The 27,937-nt window shown below is 35.8% G+C and overlaps 1 protein-coding gene across 1 annotated transcript in view; it reads right to left on the bottom strand.

The window, feature by feature from the left end:
• Positions 1–24,562, bottom strand: part of ABCC9 (ATP binding cassette subfamily C member 9) — a 195,648-nt gene extending 171,086 nt beyond the window's left edge. Inside the window, 3 exon segments of the mRNA XM_020994153.2 lie at positions 755–896; positions 4,041–4,200; positions 24,330–24,562. Of these exon segments, the coding sequence (XP_020849812.2) occupies positions 755–896; positions 4,041–4,182 (284 nt within the window). The 5' untranslated portion in view covers positions 4,183–4,200; positions 24,330–24,562.
• Between the last annotated feature and the right edge of the window lie 3,375 nt (positions 24,563–27,937).

Here is a 27,937-nt window from a genome sequence, read left to right as displayed (position 1 = left end):
AGCCAAATACATGAATGTTTACTATATGAACATAATGTTATAGACAACAGGCAAAACTTTAATATTTTTATAGTCCCTGAATTTAACTGCTACAACATTTATTAAGAAAATAACTCAAGGTTATTTTCAGGACTACAAAATAGCATTCACTCGATGCATGATGAAAATAATTTCATAAAACACAATTTAATGATAAAAATCTAATTCTAGAAAGCTTTTATCACTGGTGTAATTCTGTAAATCATATCATTCTCCTGGCCTATTAGACCATATCCAACTTTTTCACTTAAGAACTAAAGATGGAGGAAATAGAAGTGTATGTGCATTACAATGTGTGTATAAAAAAAGGCAAAGGAATCAAAAATTTTGAGTAAGGATAAACACATAATACAGAAAGAAGAAATATACAGATAGCAAAGGCTTCTATATGCATGTATGTGTGCATATAAGCATGAAAATTAAAGAGAGTGAAGCCAGAGTTACATACTGTAGTGAGTAGGAGAAGAAAGGGACAAAGTAAGTGACAAGTGTTCAAATCAAAGATGTACTAACATAAATTACTAAATAAATCATGTCTCAGGAAAAAGATAAAGACATATTTAATGCCATGGCATAACAGGATACTAGTGTTCCATCTGTTACTCCTTATGAACTATACCTAGAAGATTCTACCTTTTCTGTATGCACTCAGCTACATTCCACATTTATCTATCTAATAGAACATCATGATATTGTTAGCTAAATATTGACTTACGCATCAGAAACAATGCCCTCCGCTATTTCACAAACATGTACAAATAGGAGAGCAAATGTAAGAATCCATCTCAGGTTATGTCCAGGGAAATGAAGCCATGTGTTGTGATGAATTTGTACTTTCGAACTTTGACTTCCCCACCCTGAAAAAGGAGAAAAAGGAAAAGTTTAAAAAATGTGGTTAGAATATAGAAATAATATTTAGCCAATTATTATAAATTATTTCACTAGTAATATAAAAGCTATCATTGAATTGATACTATTCAATTAATGACATTGGTATCTCTCAAAAATAATTGCTACTTATTTCTTTGAGTATATAGAGTTCACATTTATCTCTATTAAATGCCTTTTTCTTACACTTGGGTGAGAGGACAAGAAAGAAGCTCACTAAGGAAATACATAACTTTTCCTTCACCATTATAAAAATGATTAATTACTCAATATATATGAAGAAAATATCCTCAATTTATGATCAATATCTTAGAACCTCTCATTAGCAAAGAAATCTAAATATATGGTATTCTATCAGTGATGGATGGAAAAACATTCTCACTTAGGAATCAAATAACACAATTTTGGAAGGAGGGATTAAGGCTTTCTAATAATAATTTATAATAATAATAATTAAATGAATTGATTGCATATATATTAAATACCTATTGAAAGGGAGTTGTAGAGAATGGTGTGCACCTTGTTTCTCCAGCTGCATCTGTATACAGCATTCATTTATCAGAAACAACTAATAAAGATCATCAGTTCATTAGGAAGCTCAGTAGAATAATAACTGTCATCATCATAGCTAACTTTTATATGGCACCTACTATGTACCAGACACTGTGCTAAGTGCTTAACAGTTATTATTTCATCTGATCCTTACAACAGCCCAGTGAGGTAGGTGCTATAATTATCCCCATTTAGACAAGCAAACGAAAGTGTCTTGCTAGGATCACACAGCTAGTAAGTGTCTGAGGCCACATTTGAACTCAGGTCTTCCTCACTCCAGGCTCTATCTACTGTGCCAACTAGAGCCAGAGCCTACTTAACGGAGTGTTTGCTTGCTATTTTCTCAACACTATGTTTAAGTTAATGTCAGATTTTATATTAATAATATTTTATATTAAAATCTCTACTTCCTGTGGAAGAAAGAAGGACTCTACTGGAGGACCCCACTGAAGTCCTAAAAGTTAGCACTCCACATACCTTCCTGCCACCTTCTAAATGGAGATAAAGTACCGCATTCCTTCAGTGGAGAGGTGGCATGCATTTAAACTATCTTTGTGATAAAATAATTTTTAAAAATCCAGCAACACTGTTTAGGAAGGAATTACTGTATAGTCACAAAGCATCACTATGATATTTATTAAAATATTTCATTCCTTGGCTTTCTCAAAAGTATTTTTTATTCCTATGTACTAATTACAATTTTTCATTTCTTATCTTCCCCTCAGATTTTAAATTCCTGAGGCCAGAGAAAACATCTGCTAAATTTCTCTGCAAATTTCTGAGTATGAAGCATAAGAAATATACTCAACTAATAGTTTCCAAATTTGAATACTAATAGCACTTTTAGTAACCCATACAATAAACGTTGCAGCTATATTTAGCTGAACACACTTATCTCATTCTTCTTGACACAACTTTCCATTTCAAACAATCCAAGCATTTCATTTAATTATATCATTGAGACTTTCTTTTAAGTTCTAAGTTTTCTAATATGGGTAATTTGATCCCTAAGTGAAAATATTTCTCCATCTATTTCAAGGACATTGCAACATTCTTAGATTCTCTTAATTATAGAGATCTCTTAAACTTTAAACATGAATTGGGAAGGCTTTTTCTGTTGTTGTGTCATTTCAGTCATGTCTGACTCTTCATGACTACATTTGGGGTTTTCCTGGCAAAGATAGTGGAGTGGTTTGTCATTTCCTTCTCTAACTCACTTTACAAATGAAGAAACTGAGGTAAATAGGGTTGTGACCTGTCCAGGGTCACATAGCTAGTAAGTGTCTGAGGCCAGGTTTGAACTGAGAAAGACAAGTCTTCCTGACTTCAGGCCCAACATCCTATCCACTGAGACACCTCACTGAAGGAAACTAGGTATTCCATTGGTTAGATCTTTCCTGTGTTCCTACCTGAAGGTAATAGATGCAATGTAACTGTGGAGGTACTAAAGTCTTATATTTGGATTCAAAACATCAACTTTACAAATATGAGTTGAAGAATCTGTGCCTAGAGAAAGATAACAGGTTTTTTAGTAGACCTCCAGATCCAAATGGGTCAGCAGTATGTTATGGCAGTCAAGAAAGCCAATAATACAATCTTAGAATTCATTTGGAGAAAGCACAACACCTAGGATAAAGGAAGCAACAATCCCACTGTATTCTGACCTATTTAGGTTACCTCTAGTTCAGGTTCAAACTACATCTTTTCTAGGAATATTTTGGGAAGGATATTGCTAACCTGGACAGTACCCAGTAAAGGTGAAGTTCGTGTTACTGAAGATTGGTTTAAGGAATTAAGAGCTGTTTAGCCCAGATAAGAGTAGACCAGTGTCTTCGAGTATTTGAATGACTGTCATACAGAGAAAAATTATTTAGCTTCAATCTTCAAGGTCATAAGGAGCCAAGCAGAACAAAGAGCAAAGGATGGAAGTTACAAAAAAAGACAAATTTAGCTTTGAAATAAGGAAAAACCTGAGCAATTTTTTAAAGAACAGAGAAGAAACTACAATAGCATTGAATTCTAAAATTAACTTAGCTGTTTACCTGTCCTGTTTCGTTATTTTGTATTCATTTCATATGTGTGTGTGTGTGTGTGTGTGTATCTAACTTTGTGGTTTCCTCACCAGTAGTCTGTAAACTCACTAAGATCAGAAGCGACTGTTTCGTTTCTATTTGTGTTTCAAATAACCCAGCACTGGGCGGATTCTTAATAAATGTTTGTTGAATTTAAGTCATAATGTAATGCATTCTCTTCAGTAGGTTAAACAGTCCCAACTCCTTTACCCTTTAGAACATCACTGAACCTACTCTCCTTTCTCATAATTTTGCTTCCTTTTCTTTAACTTTTCCTTAATTTCTCCATCATAATTCTACATCTTATTAAAATTATTTAACCTTTACTAGATCATATACTATAAACTGTGGGAAATTATATCCAAATTATATCCAAAATACCAGTCAGTTTCCCAACAGTTCTATTCCATATTTTGAGGAATAAAACTTATGCTTTATCAAAGCTTATCTATTGACATTAGATATGTTCATCAACATGAGATTACTTACCAATGAACAATATTGGAAAAGTAATAAATAACAGGAAGACATGAGGGACCAGGTTAAGGGCATCCACAAAACAGGCATTTTGTAATACACCTTCCTTGATGTCATAAGAAGAAATGTTGTTACCACAAAAAGAAAGGCTCATTTTTTCTTGTTGATTTTCCTGAAAAAAGAGAGAGAAACAAATTTAAAATCATAGTATAATACAGACTATTATTAAATTTTCCTGTGAAGTACTCAATTTTAGAGTATGAAAATATCTTGGAAATGTACAGATAAGGAAAAAGGCAAATACCTATAATAGTCTCTTACAGTTTCCTTAATAATTCTATTTCAGAGAAAATAGTAATCTATAGAACTCACTGATTTTGAGGAAGAAAAAGGATGGGGCTGCAAGGGGGGGAAAAGAGTATGTCAATTATTGAAGAGGCATACAAGGATGAAGATTTCAGCAAGTATGAATCCAATTTAGCTAAAACTATAACTGAAACACTTTATTTAAGAGCATAAAGCAGTTGAGTAGAGGTCCAATGGACACAATTCCACAGACACCAGTTTTCCTATCAGAAGGATACAAAGTATATTTTTTGTAGCAGTAAAGCACTAGGGGGAAAAAGTAGATGCCCATCTGTTGGGAAATGGCTAAGAAAAATGTGGTAACAAATGTATTGGCATGTTGTACTTTTAAGAAATGTCAAATACGATCAATACAGATAACCATGGAAAGAAATCCATGAACTGATAGAATGAAGTAACAGCCAAGAAAACAATATGCACAATGACTATAACAATATAAATGCCAAGAACCACCATTAGAAAACAAGTGAAATGAAACATTTGAAAATTATAATGAACAAGACTGGCCCCCAAACAGAGAAATGAGAAAACATCTTCCCCTAGTCCACTGCTGAGGTGGGAGGTTCAAGGATATGGTATTGGAAATATTTTCACATTTTTCATGTATTTCTCACTCTTGCTTATTTTTTCCTCTTCTTTTTTCCTTTGAAATATTTTTTTTGTTACATAGGATGACACTCTGGGAGAAGAGGAGGGACAGAAGGGAAAACTTAGGAGACGTAAAAATAAAATACATCAAAATTTCTTTTGAAAGAAAAAATCATCAAAAAAACGAAGCTGGTATTTTCACAAAGTTTTTCAAAATTGATTAACTTTTAGCTAAGCTGATTAAAGAAAGGTAAATCAAGTTACCAAAATTGAACAAAATAAATTCATAATAAAAATAGAACAAATCAAAAGGTTTAGCAGAATTAATACACACAGTTATATGATAGAGTAAGTAAGGTATATTTCAGTGTGTGTAAGGAGGATTTTGTTATTTCTTTTTAGATAATAGTTCCAGTACCCTAGATAATATTTCCCATGAATTATGATTGAAAACAATCTCCACTGTGCAGTCACAGTAGAAATATAGGGGTGATATAATGTACACCTGCATTGTGCTAGATCATGACGATATTGCTAAAGTTAACTTGTGACTTAATGTTGGCAAGATGCCTCATCTGTCTGTTGCCCTATAAATCAAGTGGACACTGATCACTAAGTGAGGAATCCATTTTGGAATTCAGGTAATGCACAAAGGAATGCATGTACCTGCTTTTATCAGCCCCCTTCAAAGCTTGGGGGGAATCTGTGTATTTGCCTCAACCAGCCTCCACTGAGGCTTAGGTGACCAGTAGCAGTCATAGCTCCTACCATTCTCACCTGTCCCTGTGTGAGAAGTGTGATTAGGGAATGCTGTAGGGTTATCAGCAAACCTGAGAAGACTAGACTAGAATAAAGTAACCCTATTTAACCCCTCCAAAGCTGTCTTCCTGTCTGATCAGATCAAAAGTCAACCTGTGCTAGAACACCTGTTAGTGTTAGGAGCCTCCTTTGTTCTCCTGACCAACAAATGGTTTTAACTGTGTGTTTACTTGTGAAACAGGGAGCCAAACCACGAATCTAAAAGGACATGGATGATACACTACAAAAACACCAAAAACAAAAATCTAAATTGACAGTCAAGTCAGACACCATGCTAAGCACTGGAGACATATGAAAAGCAAAAACAAGACAGTCCCTGCTGGAACTTATAGTCCAATGAGAGAAACAACATGCAAACAATTAGCTATAAACAAAATATATACAGGATAAATTAGAGATAATCTCAGAGAAAAGGCACTGAGATTAAGGAAAGCTTTGAAAGGTTTCTTGCACAAAGTAGGAGTTTAGCCAAGAAATGAAGGAAGACAGGGAAGCTAATACATAATGGAAGATTACAAGTACCACTAATAACATCTACCCTCAACAAACTGGCCAATAAACCCAATGACTCTCTAAAAGGAAAAGTCTCAAAAAAGTAAACTGGGCCAGAAAAGTTATATATAACAGAGGAAAAGAAAACTTAAATCTTTTCTGAGGTAAATCCTTACAGATCCCAAGGCCTTGTTGGCACCCTGGGACAGGCTATGGATATGAAAAAGGAAACAGAAAAGGAGTATCAAAATGTACCATTTTCAACCAGTAAGAGGTTTGTTTCAAGGCAAGACAAAAAAAAAAAAAGAACTAGGCAACTATCAACTAAATACAGTTTCTATTAAAATTATCACTCATTTCTACTTCACATGTAATTCTTTGATTTTTTAGGTTCAAATGGTCATAGCTAGACTTTAAATTTAATATTTTAAGTTCCATGGTATTAATGACTATGTTAATGACTTCATTTACCAATAAAATAATTTGGCAAATAGGCATAGAAAACTGTTATTTATAGTTAAATCAGGTAATTGTTGCTAATTAATTAGTTTCCATTTAACGGGGGAGAGAAATGTCAAGATCAATAGATTTCAGACCTCTAAAAGAAATCATGTTTTGTCATGGAATTGTGTCTATCATCTGTCTCAGAATAATATATATCTAAAGATCATAATCCTTGATGAAATATCTCCTAATTTATCTGGAATAAATCATTTTTCTTCCCTTTCCTGCTTTCTCTCACGTTTCCATTTCTTTTGATTGTGTCTATTAAAAGGAATCTGTGATAAGACTAAAGCTCTGATGCTCTATTTTACATGATTTATAGGACAATGTTTCTCATTCAAAAAAACTTGATATGTCCATAGTTTTAGAGGAGGCAGGGTTAAACATTTTAGACAATGATATACCCCAATATCTGAATTTAAAAAGAATACTGAGTACCAGAGAGACTTGGCAAGTACTTCACTTTTAGTCTAGTTGCCCCCAGCACTATTTGAGTGACCTATTCCCTACTAAAGCCTGTCCCAGAGAGAATAGTTTCATAGCCATTCCTAGCACTGGCTTGGCCCTGGTTACTACTGATATGAAAGCAGCATCTTACTGTAACTTTTCAAATGGAAAAAACCAAATTTAAATGAATAATAAGATATGGGTCAAAATTATTCATAAGTATATCTGAGGGAATTTTACAGAATTATTCACATGGATCTTCTTTTGTTTACAAGGGACTAAAAATATGAAGTCCTTCTGTAACAAAACAAGATATGCATATCTCAACAACCTAATCTCAGAAAGTGACAGTGAATAAGCCATAAAGAGACTTTATGAATGGGAAAAAATCCTATTTTGGATGGATTTTTAAAATCAAATTTTATCAATGAATGGGAAAATCGTGTTCTGGTTGGATTTACAAAAAGCCAAGATGGCAGAGTAAAAGCAGCAACTTGTGTGAGCTCTCCACTAAACCCCTCCGAATACATGTAAAAAATGGCTCTAAACAAATTCTAGAGCAGCAGAACCCATAAAAAGACAGAGTGAAACAAATTTCCAGCCCAAGACAACCTGCATGACTGATTGGAAAGGTCTATTACACCAGCCTGGGAGAGGAGCACAGTTCAGCATGGGCCTCACAAAGACCAGGCCTCAGGGAACCTGGAACAGGCCTCAGGGGACTGAATCACTGGGGAGCTGTGGTGGTTTCCAGACTTCTCAACCCACAAACACCAAAGACAACTTAGAAGGTCAGTGGGAAAGTTCTATCTGACCACAGAGAAAGAGGAGCTTGTTCCCAGCCCCAGTCCCAGCACAGCCACTGGTGGAGCTGCTTCCAGAGCTCTTGGTCCACAGACAGAGGGGGAATCAGGTGGCTGATCAGAGGGGAATTGCAAAGATCTCTTTGCTGGTGCTGAGGCAGGATTCTCTTACCTTGCCCATGCTTGGATCTGGGTCACAGTTTGGGGGGGGGGTAGTCCTGAGGCAAGGAGGAGTGCTGGTGTGGTAGAGCTTGTGGTAGATCAGAGAACAGGCCAGGAAAGGAGTAAATGCCTTGCCCTTTATCATACCACCTTGGAAGAACTGAAAATTTACAGGTCCCTAGAAGTATCTCTGAAAAGAGCTGTACAAACCCCCGAAGCTTGGGACAGTACATTCTCCACAGTGGAAGCAGACTCTTACCTTAACAAAGAGTTTAAAAACCAAGTAATTGGCTAGGATCATGAGCAAACCTCGCAAAAAGAGTCAGACTATATTATCTTACTTTGGTGACAAAGAAGATCAAAACATACAACCAGAAGAAGACAACAAAGTCAAAGCTCCCACATCCAAAGCCTCCAAGAAAAATATGAATCATTCCTAGGCCATGGACAAGCTCAAAAAGGATTTTGAGAAGCAAGTAAGAGAAGTAGAGGAAAAATTGGGAAGAGAGAGTGATGCAAGAAAATCATGAAACACTAGTCAACAGTTTGATAAAGGAGCCCAAAAAAAATACTGAAGAAAATAATACCTTAAAAAATAGACTAACCTAAATGGCAAAAAAAGGTCCAAAAAGCCAACAAGGAGAAGAATGCCTTAAAAAGCAGAATTGTCTGAGTTGAAAAGAAAGTCTAAAAGCTCACTGAAGAAAACATTTCCTTAAAAATTAGAATGGAGCAAATGGAAGCTAATAACTTCGTGAGAAATCAAGAAATTGTAAAACAAAACCAAAAGAATAAAATAATAGAAGACAATATGAATATCTCGCTGGAAAAACAACTGACCTGGAAAATAAATCCAGGAAAGATAATTTTAAAATTATTGTACTACCTGAAAGCCATGATCAAAAAAAGAGCCTAGCATCATCTTTCAAGAAATTCTCAAGGAAAACTGCCTGATACTCTAGAACTAGAGGGTAAAATAGAAATGCAAAGAATCCACTGATCACCTCCTGAAAGAGATCCCCAAGGAAAATCCCTAGGAATATTATAGCCAAATTCCAGAGTTGCCAGGTCAAGGAGAAAATATTGCAAGCAGCCAGAAAGAAACAATTCAGGGATTGTGGAAACACAATCAGGATAACACAGGATTTAGCAGCTTCTACATTAAGGGATCAGAGAGCTTGGAATATAATATTCCAAAAGTCAAAGGAGATAGCACTACAAACAAGAATCACCTACCCAGCAAAACTGAGTATAATTCTTTAGGGGAGAAAGTGGAAATTCAGTGAAATAGAGGGCTTTCAAGCATTCTTGATGAAAAGACCAGAACTGAATAGAAAATTTGACTTTCAAATACAAGATTCAAGAGAAGCATGAAAAGGTAAACAGGAAAGAGAAATCATAAGGGACTTATTAAAGTTGAACCATCCACATTCCTATGGAAAGATGATATTTGTAACTCATAAGACCTTTGTCAGTATTAGGGTAGTTGAAGGGGGAAAAAATTATATGGATAGATAGATAGATAGATAGATAGGATGGATAGATGGATGGATGGATGGATGGCACAGGGTGAGTTGAATATGAAGGGATGATATCTAAAAAATAAAATTAAGGGGTGATAGAGGATTATATTGGGAGAAGGAGAAAGGAAGGGGTAGAATGGGGTAAATTATCTCACATAAAAGAGACAAGAACAATCTTTTACAGTGGAGGGAAAGTGGGGGAAAGTGAGAGGGAATGAGTGAATCTTATTCTCATTGGATTTGGCTTAAGGAAGGAATAACATACACACTCAATTTGGTATGGAAATCTATCTTACCCTACAGGAAAATAGGGGGGAAGGGGATAAGGGGATGGGGAACAATGGAAGGGAGGGCAGATTGGGGGAGAGTGTAATCAGAAGCACTCAGAACACTTCTGAGGAGGGACAGGGTTAAAAGAGAGAATAGAATAAATGGGGGGGTAATCAGAAGCAACACTTCTAGGGAGGGTCAAAAGAGAGAACAGAACAAATGGTGTGGGATATAATAAAGGGAAATATATTTAGTTTTTCATAACATGACTACTATGGAAGTGTTTTGCATGACTACACATGTATAACCTGTATCAAGTTGTTTGCCTTCTCAATGAGGGTGGGTGGGGAGGGAGGAATGCAGAAAATTTAGAACCCAAAGTTTTAAAAACAAATGTTAAAAATTGTTTTCACATGCAACTGGGAAATAAGATATACAGGCAATGGGGTATAGAAATCTATGCTATCATACAGGAAAATAGAAGGGGAAGGGGATAAGAGAAGGGAGGATGGTGATAGAAGGGAAGGCAGATTAGGGGAAGGGGTATTCAGAATACATGCCATCTTGGGGTAGGGGCAAGATGGGGAGAAAATTTAGAACTCAAAAACTTGTGGAAGTGAATGTTGAAAATTAAAAATAAATAAATTAATAAATTTTAATATTGAAAAAACACATTACCCCCCAAAAAAAGTTCTATCAAATTTTATCAAAGGGAATTTAGTATTTATGTCATCAAAAATTCAAAAAAATAAATATAGAAAGTACTCTATCAAATTCCTTTTGTGAAGAAAATGTGGTCCCAATGCTTAAACCAGAGAGGGAAAAAGTAGAGAGAAATCTTTATACCAATATTACTAAAACTGATGCAAAATTTTTGAATAAAGGTATAGCAAAAAAGACTACGGTAATACATGCAAAAATTATTCACTCTAACTAATAATTAGATTTATGCCAAGGTTGTAAGGATGACTTAAGATTGAAAAACAATTAATTGCAAACACCAGGACTGTCTGAAGTCAAGTCTGGATCACTGCCTATTTTTATACAGTCCAACAGCTAAGAACGGTTTTTTAACAATGGTATTTAATAATGTAAAAACCATTTTTAGTGCAGGGGCATACAAAAACAGTCAGTAGACCAAATTGACCCTTGAGATGTAGTTTACTGATCCATTGAAATAAACAATAAAAACAATAAAAAATTAGCATATCAATAGATGCAGAAAAAACTTCTGCTAGATTACACTACAACCCTAGAAAGTATAGGCATGAGGGGTTTTTGTTTAAATATAAAAATCTATCTAGGACCTAATGCCAGCATCATTTGCAATGGATAAGTATTTTAAAAAAAACTTTCTCAATAATTACGTGAGTAGAGCAAGGATGTTCTTTGACATCTCCACCATTATTTGACAGGTTTAGAAATGCTAGTGATAGTAATGATACAAGAGAAAGAAACTGAAAGCATAAACACTGGAAAAGAGGAGATAAAATTATCCTCATTCATAGACGACACAATGGTTTATTTTGAAAATTCCAAAGAATCATCAAAGAAACTGCTTTAGATAATATATTACAATAATAACAATAATAATACAAAATAAACCCAAAAGCCTTGGCCTTTCCCCATGGAAGTCAACATGTGACCCTATGAAAAAGTCTCATTATTTTGCCTTGGTGTTTCCATATTAGGTGAAGGGATTGGAGACTACATCCTTGTGAGTTTCAAAAGGCCAAGAAAGTAAGAATTCTGGGAGCCCAGCACTGATACCCTAAGGAGCAAGAGCTAACCTCTGGGAGTGACCTTTAATACCCAGCCTAGCAGAAACTAAAACAGTCTTACAGCAGTGATGCCACATTTGGAGATGAAGTTGGTAGGATCAATGTCATATAGTAACTGAACTAAGTCTAGAGTAGACCAACTCTCCCCATAGAACAAGGTAGAATAGAGGACAGCGTCCCCCTGATATGTTGGGGGAAAATGTTTTTACTTTTGTTATTTCTATGTCTTAAAAGTAAATAACCTTTCATAAATGCTAAATGATGTTGATTGTTAAATGAAACTGAGGTGTTAGACATTGATTGGTGATTAATGGGGGAGAACACAACTGGTGAGAGCTCAAGCTGATGGCAGTAGAGAAGAGATATCCCAACCTCTTAGGGTACCCCTAAAGCCCTGAGGCATAGATGTAGCGGACCTGGTTCAGGGATAGTCAACCAGAGAACATACCCACTACATAAGCATTTGTCAAAAGGCCCAAGTCCCAAATGGATATTCAATAACAGATATTTTAAAAACTTTTAACAAGCATTTATTAAGTGGCTAGTATGTGCCAGGCAATGTGCTAAGAATGCTTTATATGTGTCACTTTATTTTATCCTCACAACAACCTTGAGAGATGGTGCTATTACTATTCACATTTTACAGATGAGGAAACTAAGGCAGATGGAAGTTAAGTGACTTGCCTATGGTCACACAGTTAGTAAGTGCTTGAGACCAGATTTGAAGGCGTGTCTTCCTGACCGAAATCCAAGACTCTATCCACTGTACCACCTAGCTGCCCCAATATATTCTTTCTCTTTCTCTGTCTCTCCATCTCTCTCTTTCTCTCACACACCCCACCCTAGGCTCTGTGCCTGTTTAGTTCACCTGGCATGGAGGTACCCGTGTGGGAAACAGCAGGGACCTGCTTCTAGGAAGACATTTTTTCATTGCCCTGCCATATGGGTGGAATAGCCTCTTAATTGGCTGCATAGCCTGAACAGGCTACAGCTTTAAAACTGCCAGTCTTGCATACTCTCACTCTTTTTCCAGGAGTGTAGGGGGAGGGGAGACCAAAGGTCTTATTTGCCCACAAAAGAGGTATTATGAACTAGGATGGACTCCTTCCCTACCCCACCTTTTAAGCACTCTGGCCCTGAGAAATGGGTTTGGGGTTTTGTTCTGATTCCTTTGTCCGTTACACTTTTAGATTCAGGTGCTAGAGTCACTGGATCCAGGAGCTCAAGCCATGGAGACCTTGGAGGCAGGATTCCATGCTGAATACCACTGCTAGCCTGGCAAAAAAAACCCTAGGATGCCAAAGTGCTGGGACTCAAGCCAGGGGAAAGAAGGCTAACTTGGAAAGTGGCAGAACCCATACTCTATAGGAACTGAGGTATTTTGTGAACCAGTTCAGCTACATCTATGCTTCAGGGGTTTAGGAGATGATATATGAATGTAATGAAATATTATTACATCATAAGAATCTGCACATATAAGGAACTCAGAGAAACATGGAAAGTTAAGTTTGAACTGATATAGACTGAAATAAGCACAACCAGCAAAATACAATACAAAATGATCACAATAATGTAAATGAAAAGAATATTAAAAATAAAATAGAACAGTGTGTAATTACAGTAGCCAAACTTGTCCCAAGATAAGAGATGACAAAAATGCAATTCCCTCCTTTTGTTAGAGAGGTGGGCAAATACAGATATGGAAGGTTACATATAGTATCAATCATGGTCACTGCCAGGTGGTTTATCTTTGCCACAAGAGAAAGATTATGGGGTTGGGTTAAAGGGTAAGTGAGGATAGCTAAAATAACTGATTTTAAAACAAAATACATCAATAAAACTTTTAAAATCTATTTTAAATGTGAGGAAATGAACATATAAGGTATATTATAGCAAAGTAAAAATAATTCTTTGTAGCATTATTTAGAATAATATATTAAAAGTTCACATTTAAAATTCACCTCATGCTGCAAAGCCAGTATACCAAATTCAAGAAGCTCCAGTCACAAGAACTATTATGTGCCTAAGTTGAATTTATTCAGAAATCTCTGTCATCTAATAAACAAGTTTGCTGGGAACCAAAGTAGAAATTCAAAACCTTAGAGAAAACTGATTGCTAAGCAAACTAGCAGTAAGATAAAAATGATTATTATTTGCAAGAAGAATGAGAAGTAGAAATCTTCAAAGAAAAAGGCTAATGTGGTAAAAAAAGAAATAGCCTCATTGATGCTCCCCTTTGGACTTCAAGAAAGAAACAGACACCTTGAATATCACAGGAAGTTTTGAGAAATAACTATAAAAGTACCACTCTCTCTCTCTCTCTCTCTTTTTCTCCTCTCAGTGTGTGTGTGTGTGTGTGTGTGTGTGTGTGTGTGTGTATGTATGTGCTTGTGTATGTGTGTGTGTTCTCTCTCAAATAAGTGTTGTCAAATTCATAGTTACCTTGGTTATTCATTTCTTCTAATGGTGTTATTCTATGAAACTACCTTCATAAACAGCATACAAATACCCCAAGAAAATCAATCTTATCATTTGATATTTATTCCCTCTTCTTTTTTATTTATAAAAAAAGTATTACACTAATTACCCATCTTTTTCAATAGAATAAACTTTATGTTGACTGGCTTCTGACTATATCTAAAAGTCAAATCCACCCATAAAAAACAAGTATGATCTTCCCCTTGTCCACTTCTCTCTGGCATTCTATTTGTACTTCTCATATCACATTCTACCCTATATTACTGTTATTTGCATTTTTATCCTCCCTATAGCATTATAACTTCCATAATGATAAAAAAATGTGTTTTATTAATCTATTTATATTGTAGTATCCACTACAAATACTTAATTAACGTTTAAGGAATTGAATTGAATATCATTTAGGCCAATTCCAGAAGAACAATACAGTTCAAAAAATGTTTGCAGCCTTGGCAGCCTGGTTGTATCAAATGCATAGGTCCTCCAAAATCACTGCTTTGATGAGGAGACACATTTGTTTAGATGAGTAGGCAAAGATAAGCTTCAAAGTTCCCTTTGGGCTCTGCCTGGCCACACCTGTTATGCGTAGCTATACTTGGAAATACTAGTAATGTAGCCAGGAAGGTGGAAGACATGATAACCTTGTTCTTTTGCATAGCTTGGTCCAAGTGCCCTACCTCTCCCCATGTATATGTGAAAACAGAAAAGGATCAGGATTTGAAAATTAGGGAAGCCTTGAACCACAGAGCTGTTTTGTCATATTTGGCAAATAGGACTTAAATGGTTTAGAATCGAGCCTACAAAAATTAAAATTGAGTGGTATGTGGAATGTCCACCAAAAGCAAGTGGGAAGTAACTCACTGAGACCCACCACCCTAACCCCCGTCCTAGTAAACTGAGTCGAAAAGATTATAGACTTCTGCCTGAGGAAACTAGGAGTAACTCTATCCTGTGTTCAAGAGTTCAATTTCTGAGCAAACTAGTTACTAGGAGTAACTCTATCTGGTGTTCAAGAGTTCAATAGGAGCTAAGAATCTCCTATTGGGGAGATGAGGGAAAAATCATAGCTAAGATTCTTAGAGGAACAAAGCAGTTCACTCCACAAGTAAAAAAGAAGTCTGAGAAGCTTGTTTCCCACACAGAAGTCTTTTCTGCTGGCTAAAATAATGGTTTCTGCCTCTTTTAAAGGAACTGGTGAGAAAAACCCTATGGGTTTTAAGCTAAATGATTAATTAGTTCCTGCTCTTTCCTTGAGGATGGAGAAGGAAATGGCAAACTATTCCAGTGTCTTTTTCAAGAAAACCCTAAATGGGGGTCACATAAAGTCAGACATGACTGAATGAGTGAACAACAACAAATTTCCTTGAGACAGAGAAAGCCAAGGATTTTAGCTGAGCCAGAAGCTACAGGCCATGAAGCAGCATCCAAAGAGTTAGATCCAATGGAGGTTATGTGTCCAGCTGAACAGTATCCAATCAACCAGTATCTGACAGAAATTACACATGTGGCTAAGCAGCATCCTGAAGTGGTACATATGGCACACACTATGAAACCAATCAATCAGCCTGAAGGAAGGATGAGAAAATATACACATACACCCAGTTGGGTGCAGAAATATATTTCACACAACAGGGAAGCATGAGTAAAAGAAGAAAGTAGAAAGGAGGTAACAAAGAAAAAATTAAAAAGAAGACAGATTCAGGGAGGGATTAGTCTTAAGCAAAACAAACTCCTACCACCAGTGGATCATGAAGAATGTTTTAAAAGGAAAGAAAGAAAAGAACCTGTGATTAGCCTCTGAGAAGGGAAAAAAAGTTGAAATGTGAGGGAGCTGAAAAAAAATGCATCAAATCTAGATTACTGATGCTGTGCACATTCTATTTTGCTCACCATCTTCTTTGTAAAGAGGATCTAAATCCAAGAGCAAATATTATGTGAATGAAGAAAAGCTAGAGACCTTTCCAATAAGATCAGAGGTAAAGCAAGGATGCCCATTTTCACCACAACTATTTAATATAGTACTAGAAATGATAGCTATAGCAATGACAAGAAAAAAGAAATTGAGGGAATAAGAATTAGTGAAGAGAAAACAAAATTATTATGTTTTGCAGACAATAGAATTCAAGAGATCCAACTAAAAATAATTGAAAGTTAATAACTTTAGCAAAGCTGCAGGGAATAAAATAAACCTATACAAATCATCAGTGTTTCTATATATTGCCAACAAATCCCAATGGGAAAGAGAGAAATCCCATTAAAAATAATTACAAAACATATGAAATACTTGCAAATCTACCTTACTAAAACTACACTGAAATTATTGAATTCAACTACATAATATTCTTTAGAAAAAAATAACAACAGATCTAATAACCAAAGAAATATTAGTTGCCATGAAAATACTATCTAAATATTATATAAATTAGTCTACTTATCCAATACTATACCAATCAAACTACAAAATGATACTTGGAGCCTGGGTGGCACAGTGGATAGAGTCAGGAGGACCTGAGTTCAAATCCAGCCTCAGGCACTTGACATTTACTAGCTGTGTGACTTGGCAAGTCACTTAACCCCAATTGCCTCACCAAAAAGCAAAAAAAAAAAAAAGAAAGATTCTTTATGGAACTAAAAAAAAATCGAGTTACAAAAGGTCAAGGGAAATATTGATAAAGAGAACTTAGCAGTACCAGATCTGAAACTATACTACAAAACAATACTTACCAGACTGACTTGGCACTGGTTAACAAGTAAAAAAGTCAATTAGGTACACAGTACAGAGAAATAAACAAATAGAACATTGTGTTTGATAAACCCAAAGACTTCAGTTGCAGAGATAAAATTCATTATTTGACAAAAACTGCTAGGGAAACTGGAAAGTAGTATGGAAGATCAATAGTTTATACCACATATTATGATAAACTCCAAATGGATGCATGATTTAGACATAAAAGGTGACCTCAAAAACAAATTAGGTTAACAAGGAGGAAATTACCTTACAGATTTTCAGAGAGGAAAAAAAGTTTATAACAAGGGAAAATAAAAATGGATTTTTTTCATAAAGTTAGGAAGTTTCTGCAAAACTAAACCAATGTGGCTAAAATTAGAAGGGAAGCAAGTAACTGGGGGAAAAAATCTTTATAGTAAGATTTTCTGATAAAGTTTTCAATTCTAAGATGTAGATGGAAGTGATTATATGTAAGAATATATATTATAATTTATTCTTATAAGAATAAGATCTATTCCCAATTGACAAATGGTCAAGAGATATAAATAGGAACTTTTGTAAGGAAGAAATCAAAACTACCAGTAGCTAAATTTTTTTAAATGCTCCAAATCAGTAATAATTATAGAAATGCAAATTGAAGCATCTATCAAGTTCCAATTCACACCTAGCGAATCAACAACAAAAAAGAAAAAGAAAAGAAAATTATGAATGTTGAGGGGCTGTGCAAAAACAAGTACATTAATTCATTGTTGGAATTGTAAAATTGTTCCAGTCATTCTATAAAGCAGTTTGGAACTATGCCCAAAAGTTATCAAACTTTGTATATCCACTTCTACTAAAGAGATCAAAGAAAAAGAAAGCGGACCTATATTTGCAAAACATTTATAGTAGCTTCTTTATGATGGTTAAAAAAAAGTGGAGCCTATGGGGTCTCCCAATGACTGAAGAATGGTTCAATAAATTATGATTTGAATTGTAATACTATTCTATTGGGCTATATGAAATAATAAAGGGCATGGTTTCTGAGAAATCTAGAAAGACTTGTATGAACTGATGCAGAATGAAATGAGCAGAACACAGATAACAATTTATACAATAATAGCAAAATTGTAAAACAAATACATTTGAAAGATTTAGGAACTTTCACAATACAATAACCAACCATGATTTCAGAGGACTCATAAGGACATATGCTACCCACTTCTTTACAGAGAGGCGATGGGCTTTTGATGCAGATTGAGACTTTTTTTTTTACAGGATAATATTGGAATTTATTTTGCTTGTCTATGCATAATTTTACAAGGATTTTGTTTTTCTTTTCTTTTAATAGGTAGAGAAGGTGGGAGAGAGTGATAATAAATGTTAATTGAAAAATTTTAATTTATAAATTAATTTAAAAGAGGCAGTGTGATGCAGAAGAACTTGACTCAAATCCTGCCTGTGTCCCTAAATGCATGGCCATGGGCCTCTGTTTCTTCATCAGTAAAATAAGGATGTTGGCCTAGATGACCTCCAAGATCCCTTCTAGCTAATAAAAACAAGAACCTATGGATTAAATGTGCTAAGAGATTCAAAAAATCAGTCGGATTACCTCAGAATCATGCTTTAATATTCTTCAAGAAATCAAATTCAAAATTCACAGTAGTTATAGGCACCTGCCATATGAAAGAAAGGATTTTGAGTACTATGAGATTACCCTCACGTATCATAGTCACTAGAAAGGTGAATCACTATATCAACGCTACTAGCAGCTTTATAAGAATTACCTCTTCTCTACCAACTCAGAGGGCCTTCCAACGAAAATGTTAATTATGTTCTAATTAATTATACTTCCAATTAAGTATATTCTCATTTAATTATGTTTTAATTAATATGTATGATTAGTTATAAATATGAACATATTCGTGATTCTTTAAAATAAGAACATACAACTGCAAAGGAACATCTATGATGTCTACTGGCTCACTAATATATGTAAAAAATGAGCTGGAAATGACTATGAAGTGGAAATTGGTGAAGGAACAAGGAATAGAGCAAAGAGTCTCCAAATTTCACAGCCATTCAAACAATAAAATGATAGATAGTATGGACTGTAGCAGAGAAGTTTACTTTAGATCCATGGGGATAGAGGAAATGTTGCTGGATTTAGGGACAAAGGATTTGAAGATATTCATATTCACCATTCCTTCCCCCTGAATTGCTTGCTAGAGACAGCTAGGTGGTGCCACAATGCACAGAGCGCTGGACCAGTAGTCAGGATCCCCTGAGTTCAAATTCTACCTCAGACACTGATTGGCTCTGTATCCTTGGACAACTCACTTAACCTTTGTCTACCTCAGTTTCCTCAGAAGATAATAACAGCACCAACCTCCCAGGGTTGTTGTATCAAATGAGATAAAACTTGTAAAGCACTTCACACAGTGTCTGACACATAGTAGTCACTATACAAATGTGAACTACTATCATTATGATTATCATATGTGTGATCTTGTGACTACTCCCTTAACCTTCCTGGGCCCCAGTTTTACCATCTGTAAAAATGAAGTGGTTGGATTGAATGGCCTTTGATGTTCCTTGTAGTTCTAGATCTATGTTGATTTTACTTTTTTCAGATTAGACAATTCTGAGTTTTTGACACATATATATACATATATATACATACATATAGATATAGATAGATTGATAGATAGATAGATAGATAGATAGATAGATAGATAGATAGATAGATAGATAGATAGATAGATAAACATATATACATGCACAGACACACAGACACATTCTCCTATTGGTCTTAAAAACTCTTAAATTTAAGTTTGGTATCCCAAAGATTTTTTTTAACCTTCTATAAGGAAGCTGTCTGATTGATTCTTTCTGAATCACCAGCAGTATATAAGATTCTAAAATTACAAAATATCTGCTTTTCTGTTACATGTATAAAACCTCACTAACTTCAGAATTTAATCTTTTTAAAATGACAAAGTAGAACATCAACTAGTCTCTTCCACATTTAGAGAGCAGCCCAGAGAAGAATGTATAGTGGATCAACTGTTGAGTCATTAAGGGCAACTTAAAAAGAACCCCTTCTAAGTCATCTAAGTATGAACAGCTTCTCTTTTCAAATTTAGCAAATGAGTCACATACACACACCCTTATATGGATATAATATCACTATCATCTCTAATTCTAGATGTTTTCACCTTTTAAAAAGATACTTCTCAAATGTAAAAATTCAAGATAAGGTAACACATTTGATAAATGGTAAAAAACAACAAAAAAACCCACATTATTCTTTTAGGCTGGGTAAAAAAAGAGAATTAAAAATGGCTTGAAGCATGAATTTAAAATTTGAACTATTCCTTTCCTCATTCTTAATTTATTCATCTGTAAAATGTATTTCTAGTAAAAATGGGTTAAAATAGAAAAAAGAGTACTTTTTTCTTTCATTGTGAAAATTTTCTTAGATTGTTATCTTAATTCAGTAGAAAAGATATTGTGAGAATTCAAGTATACTCAGAACAAATGTGTAAATGATTCAAATGCAAGGGACAGGAATATCTGTTTTATAGCATTCCTTAGATTTTAAAACTTGAACATTGATCATTATCATTGCTATAAGAAAAATACCTGGAATTTACATAACACATTTCTTCTAATTATTTCTGGGTACTTTATACATAGTATCTAATCCTAAAATATTCTCCTGGAGTAAAATGGAATTGGATTTTAGGGATAAGGTAAGGAAATAATCAAGAAACACAATGATTTCCTAAGACTAAAAACTTAACAAGAGGGACACAACTAGGGTTAATATTCAGGGGTCTGAGTTTCAAACACTAGGCAACACTGTGTATAAATAAATATTATGTTCACCTGAAATCATCCCTGATTTGTTATCTAAAATATCAGAAGCACACTCAAGCATGCATTTCACATTATTAACATAAAGGTCTTTAAATCATTTCCTCCTTCCAGTTTTAGCCTTTTCATCTCACTTATTGCCCTTAGCTCTCAAATTGTTTCTTCAACCCAAATCTCTCATTTAAATCTCCCCTCCCACTTCCTGAAATCCCCTTTTCCCTTGTTACTCAATTGTTTATTTCAACACTCCATTTACATTAATATAACCTAAAGAACCATTAGAGATCATCTGCTCCAACCTTTCCCATCCCCTAAATTAAGGAGAAGAACCTCTCCAACATCCTTTGTATATTCTTTTTTTCATATGCTCAAATGATAGTTGTTGTCTCTCACCTTCTTCTTTTACAGAATCATTGATTACAGGTATTAAAATATTTCCCCCAAGGCCCTGTATTCCAAACTGGAGAGCTTCACTGTACTTTGCATCTCCCTTCATTTGGAGGGCTTCAAACTGACAGTAAAATTCATGTCAAAAACTAACCAATGATCGAAATACCGGGAAGATCACCAAGCAGCTCTTTGCTGTTTTCTCTACTGAAAAAGGTCCTCATCAAGAAGGACCACTTATAATAAATATCTGATAAATTTCCATAGTACAGTGAGTAAGATCAGAAGACATTAGAGCTGGAAAGGGCTCCAGAGATCACTTAATCTAAACTATTTTATCTACTAAAGAAAAAACAAAGAACTCAAAAGAAGGAACCTACCCAAGATAATACAACTGGTCAGCTAATACAGAATCTAGGTCCCCTAATTATCCTTTCCACAACACCATCATTGATATGTATGATGTGTCCATGTTGGGCACTGAGAGTGAGAGATATATGTTAATAATATTGTGTATATATTTAGAAAGATCCTCAGAGAGTATCATTCAGTATTCGCATTCAATATTAATTGATGGCAAAGATTATCATAATAAAAGATGCCTTAGAGAATTACATCCTGACTAGCCATTTCTGACTCTAGCAAATGATTCACCATTCCTTCAGACGGATATTTGATAGATAACAGGGAGAATATCTGAAGAACTCTAATAAAGGATTCTATTTACTTTGGTACGCTGTCTACTCTGAACACATCAATATTCTGTAATGCTTTTATGTGATGATAGTGACTGCCTGGCTAGAGCAATATCCTGCTTATGGCAAAGAAATTTGTTATGAAGTGCATTCGTGGTTGTTATTCAGGAAGCGAAATTTCTGTTCCTGAGTAAAATTCTTGACATTTGTCAACCATACAGACTCCTTTGCAAAGCTGTGACATTAGAGAGTGTCACAAGTGGTCCTAGCTGTAATATTTTTTTCCCCATGAGCTGCTAGTGTAGTAAAAGGGCATAATCCAGTCTTCCTGATGAATGTCAAATCATAAAATGCAAGCTAATTTCATAACTCTGCAGATTTTTGGTGGCCCGCAAAGGAAAAGATTTAGATTTGCTAAATTTTAAAGACATGGAATAAGAAAGTCAGATATTTTTGATGATGATGATAGCTCTTTCAGGACAGTAGGTGGTATTTATTTTTCATTTACAGGTTCCCAAAATGTATTTGAAAGAGATGCCAATGAATAAATTCTGGTAATATAAAAATATTTCGAACTTATTTTTTAAAATGCCAAATGCCTTTTGGATATTGGGGATATTCATGTTTTCAAGCAATATTTTAAAATCAACTTTGTATGAGGTGTCCCAGAAGTCTTTGTGTCATTTTAAGCATTTAAGCATAAGTCATTTAAGCCACTAAGACTTCTGGAACATTCTGAATAAAAAATGTTGAGGCACGCATTGAGATCATTTTCAACAGTATCCCTAACCTTAAATGGGGGAGGCGGGGACATAAAACACTAAAATTCATTAAAGGTTATTAATTCCATAGCAGAATTACTATTAGAAATATTCCTATTTTTTAAATGGATAAATTTTGAAAGTCAAGGGACTGAATTCAGTTATTGTTATCAAAATACCAGGTAGAATTACCAGGTCATTTGGTTCTTTGATTTCTTCATTTCTTCATCTATAAAATGGGAGCATTGCAATCTGAACTATAAAGTATTGCTCCAAATACGTAAATAAGTATTGTTTGATAATCATGTCATTTATTTTGCTAACAAACCTGTCCATTGGAGGCGCAACACTTTAAAAACTCCTGTGAACGTTGTAAGGAACAAAGGGAGGTGTTATTGTGAACTGGTTTGTTAAATTCTATATGTAAAATTATTATTAGTATCAGTAATTATCAGTAAAATTACTGACATAATTGTCCACCCTTCTTTAGCACTTCATACAAATTATTACTTCTGAGTGAGTCTCTATTTTCTAGGTTGTTTTAAAGTATTCTCAAAACCCAGAACAGGTATCACAAGTGATACACGATGTGGTCTAACTTTTATGGTATCATAAGGTATCATAAGCAATATTTTTTCTAAAGAAGCATCTTATGTACAAATTAAATTTGTATGCTGGCTATGCAGTTCAATTCAGCAAAGATTTATGACTTCGTACAAGCCATTGTTGCTTATTCAGAGATTATCTAAATCTGTAGGTGTGCAAACCATGAAGTTTTAAATGTCTTTCTTATCCATGGCTAGAGCTTCTTCAGCAAGAGGTTGCAGAAGCTACCTCGTTGTCCTCTATTTTGCAGAAATTATCAAGAAAACAGTCATCAAATATAATGTTTTCAAAGAAAAGATTATTGAAGAAACGTCTGAAGACTGGATTCAACTTTGACAATCGCTAGTCAAAATAAACACTAGCTAGCCATTTGGTAACCTGAACTAAGTTTACTCTTCTGCTTTGAAGTGACTATGGGGACTGACTCCTACATTCTCAACACTCTCAATTTTTAGAAGGATACCAAAAAAAAATGCAAGAATTGGCCACATTAAATACCTAAGGTAAAAAGCAAATGGCACGACCACGTGCTTGCTACTACTTGAAACAACTTACGGGGCCACCTGTGCGGCTACTTTCTCCAGGAACTCTAGTTTGCTAAATTTTCCCAAGGTTTTGTTTCCAGTCAAGAAACCGAACTCCTAAAATCCCCAAACACTGGAAAACAAACCAAGAAATCATTGCACGAAGTTACAGATGTCAAGGGGAAGCGAAGACAAGCACCCTGAGACTTCTGAACGTTTTCCATTGGTTCAGGAAAGGCAGCTTCTAAATTTCGCATCACCACCACCACCACCACCACCACCCCCACACACAAACACAAATACACACACACACACACACACACACACACTCACTCACTCACTCACTCACTCTTCCCCTCCCCCAAAGCTCCGCGCAAGCCCTCACAGGGTCCTGTAGATTAAGTCACAGGGGTTAGGAGAAGGGACTGGGGAGGGTTGGGGAGGGAGGAAAAGAGTAGACTCCTGCCCAGTGATTGCTGAAAAGTTAGACCAAATTGTGTGTTACTTACCTTTAGTCTTAAAAGAATTTTTAAGAGCCCGTGTTGCCCTCTTACTATAGGAGAATTAACTCGGGTGGTAGAGTTTGCCTTTACGAATGAAGCACGTAGAGCCTGGCCGCGAATTATTTTTAGGGTGGTCTGAAATCAGCTGCTGCCTCCTATCGAGTTTCTAAATCGCACGAAGTGCTCTCTCGCCCAGACAGACACTGTTGCTTCAGAGGCAGGAAATGGAACGAGAGACATCGAGCGAAGGCATCCGATTTAAGACCCCCCCCCTCCCTCTGTCCTCCACCCCCAACTTTGTCCCAAATCCTGACTGCCTCCTTTCCAGCGACCCCACTTGAGGTACAAACTCTCTAGGGTTAAATGTTCTTCTCGGTATATTTTAAAATTTAGAATAGCGTTCCTTTGCTAAACTGATTTAGGCTTGAAAGCCACTCAATATTCAAGATTCGTATTTTCGATATCAAGACACATATAGTACTGCTTTGTAATGTGTTTTTTTAAAAAATGGAATCACTACGTGCGTGTAGACACATAGTCCTATTAGCCACATAAGGAAGCAGATTTGGGACAAGGGCCATTTATTTCACTGTTTTCCTAAAAAGAATACCGGTGAGTGTGTAGGATAGCTACGCAGCTGTATGGTATGTGACAGAAACATTTCTTTGGGTCTTGGGTGCCATCTGAGACGCCTGATTACTTTTGAGGCTCTGCCTGACCAACGTCGCAGCTAAAGGAATCACTCCGTCACAAAACTCAGCTCCTAAAAAGGGGGAGGTTGGTTCTCATGAGCGGAGTGAGTGACTCTCCACCTCTTCGTCTCAAAAAATACTCTATAAAACTCCAAAAGTAAACCACCTTTTCTGGCCCTCCTTAACAATTCACGCATCGCCGCCTTAAATGAAGTTACTGAAAGAAAGACGGTATAGGTCTTAATCTCTCCCTTTCCCCGATATTCAGGATGTTTCACTAAGTATATTTTTAGTTACTATATTAATTTTTAAAAGCTGGGTTCCCAGAGCCACAGGAAAGAGCTAGCAGGCGGCGGCATGACTCCCACGTGATGTCAACATCAGCCTCAAACACCCAGTGTGGACACTGGCTTCGGAGTTAATTAACTCCTAGAGACAGGTGAATGATAGCCTCCTTCCCTCCTGTGAGATTAAATTTTAAAAAAAAAATGAAAGGAAGCAGACCTAATTACATCAGAGGAGTTGTACTCCAGCTCTTCTAGGGTAGGTTTCCCAGTGTCTGGGAATTCCAGGAAAGGAATTAAACTCTGTGCAGAAGGTAGTTGTACTTTTAGAGGGAGGACACTTTGCTTTTGGCCAGAGAAACCATGGAACAAACTTACTGACGGCAGTGTCAGGCAGAGCCTGACGTCTCTGCTTATGCAAAACAGCAATTCATGGTTGAGAGAAGTTAGGATTTTATTTGCTTGCTCGGCAATATTCGAGATAGAGAGGCCCAGCCAGAACTTCAAGTGCCCAATTACTGATCCCCCAGCTGAGTTTCCCTGGGGTCTCCAGAAAAAGATAAGTTCTTTTATCCTTGCAACAGTTAGTTGATCTGTGCACGAGAAAAGGTGAGGGGGGATAATCTCTTTTAGGACAATTTGGTGTATTAAAACTGCTACTCTAGATGGGTGAGGATCAAAGATAATATTCTGCTCTGTAGTAAATTAATCAGATAATTAGTCTCAGTTGTTCCTCCATTTTTGCCAATACGTTAATGTGGCCTTACTCTATCATCTGACCCATCAAGTCAACCTATCAATAAGCATTTATTAAGCACTGAATCTGTGCCAAGCACTATGTAAGACCCTAGAGATACAAAGACAAAAACAAAACCAAGACCTTACATTGTAATGAGGACCCTTTCTTGGTTTCCAACCTGGAAGCCAAAAGATATTTTACAATTAGTAATGACAGCAAGAGGCAACCTGGTAAAAGGAAATTCTTAAAGAGGTTGTTTCAGAGTTAAAAAGACAGATTCAAGTCTCATAGTTTTGTAACCCTGAGAAAGCAAAGTAACCCCTCAATGCTACAGGCAACTCTCTAAAATTTTAATGCAGAGTAAGCTGACATGCATTGGCAGAGGGAGTTTCCTCAAGGGAAGTTCCATACCAATAAAACCTTAGGTCCAGTCTGAAAACAAAAAACACCTTATGGTAACAACCTTCTAGGTCTAATTTGTAGTGGTGTCTTGAACTATGCTGGTGGGAAACAGATGTTATTTCACTATTCACCCACTGTCAAGCTATTCTTCCCTACTCTTTTGATGTGAATTTTTCTCTAGTCTCTCTGATCTACTCCTCTGGGTAGTGGCTTTTCTTTCAAATCAGACCTAGGAAAGAAGGTTTATAACCACCTCAATACCAGTCTGAGTGGTGAGCTAGCCACAGCCGTTGCTTCTGACTCATTTGCATTCCTGCTTCTTCCAATCCTCCCCCAAAAAATAGCAGCCAAAGTATTCTCTCTGACTTGGGAAATTGTTTAAAAAAAAAAAATATATATATATATATATATATATATATATATATATATATATATGATAATTGTCTTATCTAGCTCAAGGCCTTGATTTTGGGAAAGACTGAAGGCTAAAGCAAAAGGGGATGGCAGAGGATGAGATGTATAGATGGTATCATGGAAGTTATGAACATGAATTTGGACAGACTTTGAGAGATAGCGGAGGATAGAAGGGCCGGTTTTGAAGAGTCAGATGTGACTAAATGACAACAACAAAAACTCAAGGAGTAGGCCAGAGAGCCTACTCTAGCAAAATATCAGTTTTAAATCTGTCTCTTTTCTCTCTCAGGAGATCCAGTTATCCCTCCAACTATATTCTAACAAATAGTTTAGCAAGGAAGATGGTTGACAGCTATATCACAAAGAGACAACAAACTGAGAAACAGATAATCTTGAGAAATAAGGAGGGAAGGAGGGAAGGGGAAGAAATGAAAACTCACAGGTGGATTTCAGCAATGAATTTCAGAAGTATCTGATCTTGTTAGAGGCATGCCTCTTTACTACTGCTAATGTCCCCAGGTCATTGATGACAGACAGCATCCTCCTGCACCTTTCCTTCAGTGTCTTCTACCAGGCTCTCACATCCTCCTGCACCTTCTCTCTCCCCACAAGTACAAGGGATGGAAGGAACCAGCTCATGACTTAATATCAGTCTCCTATGCCAGTTCCAAGGTCAGGTCAAAACTCCCCAGTAAATAAAAGAGTACAGTATGGGAGAATTCTCTGAAATCAGGAGGCATTTATCTCTACTGTCCTTACTTCCTAGGTTATGCCTAAAATAGGCAGGACCAAAAACAGCATAGAATTGATAGAACATCACCTGCAAAAATAAGTTGTTTAACATAAAGCTTGTGCTAGGCAAGATAATTATTCACGTCCTAACTCAATTACAAAATAGATTTCTGACAAATAATCCATAATGCAGTTAATATTTAAATCTAAAATATGTAAACAAATTGTCTTTGCAGATGTGGTATCAGTAACTACAACCTACCTGCTGCTATTCAAGGCCCTTTACTTTTCCTGCCTTAATTCATCCATGACTTTTTCAGGAAACCCCTATTCCAGACAAACTGGACTACT

This window comes from Phascolarctos cinereus, unplaced genomic scaffold (genome assembly GCF_003287225.1).
Source record: "Phascolarctos cinereus isolate Bilbo 61053 unplaced genomic scaffold, phaCin_HiC Scaffold_1;HRSCAF=81, whole genome shotgun sequence".
In the NCBI taxonomy this organism is placed as follows: Eukaryota; Metazoa; Chordata; class Mammalia; order Diprotodontia; family Phascolarctidae; genus Phascolarctos; species Phascolarctos cinereus.
Note: the sequence above shows the minus strand (reverse complement) of the source record. Positions and strands in the feature narration are given on the sequence as shown.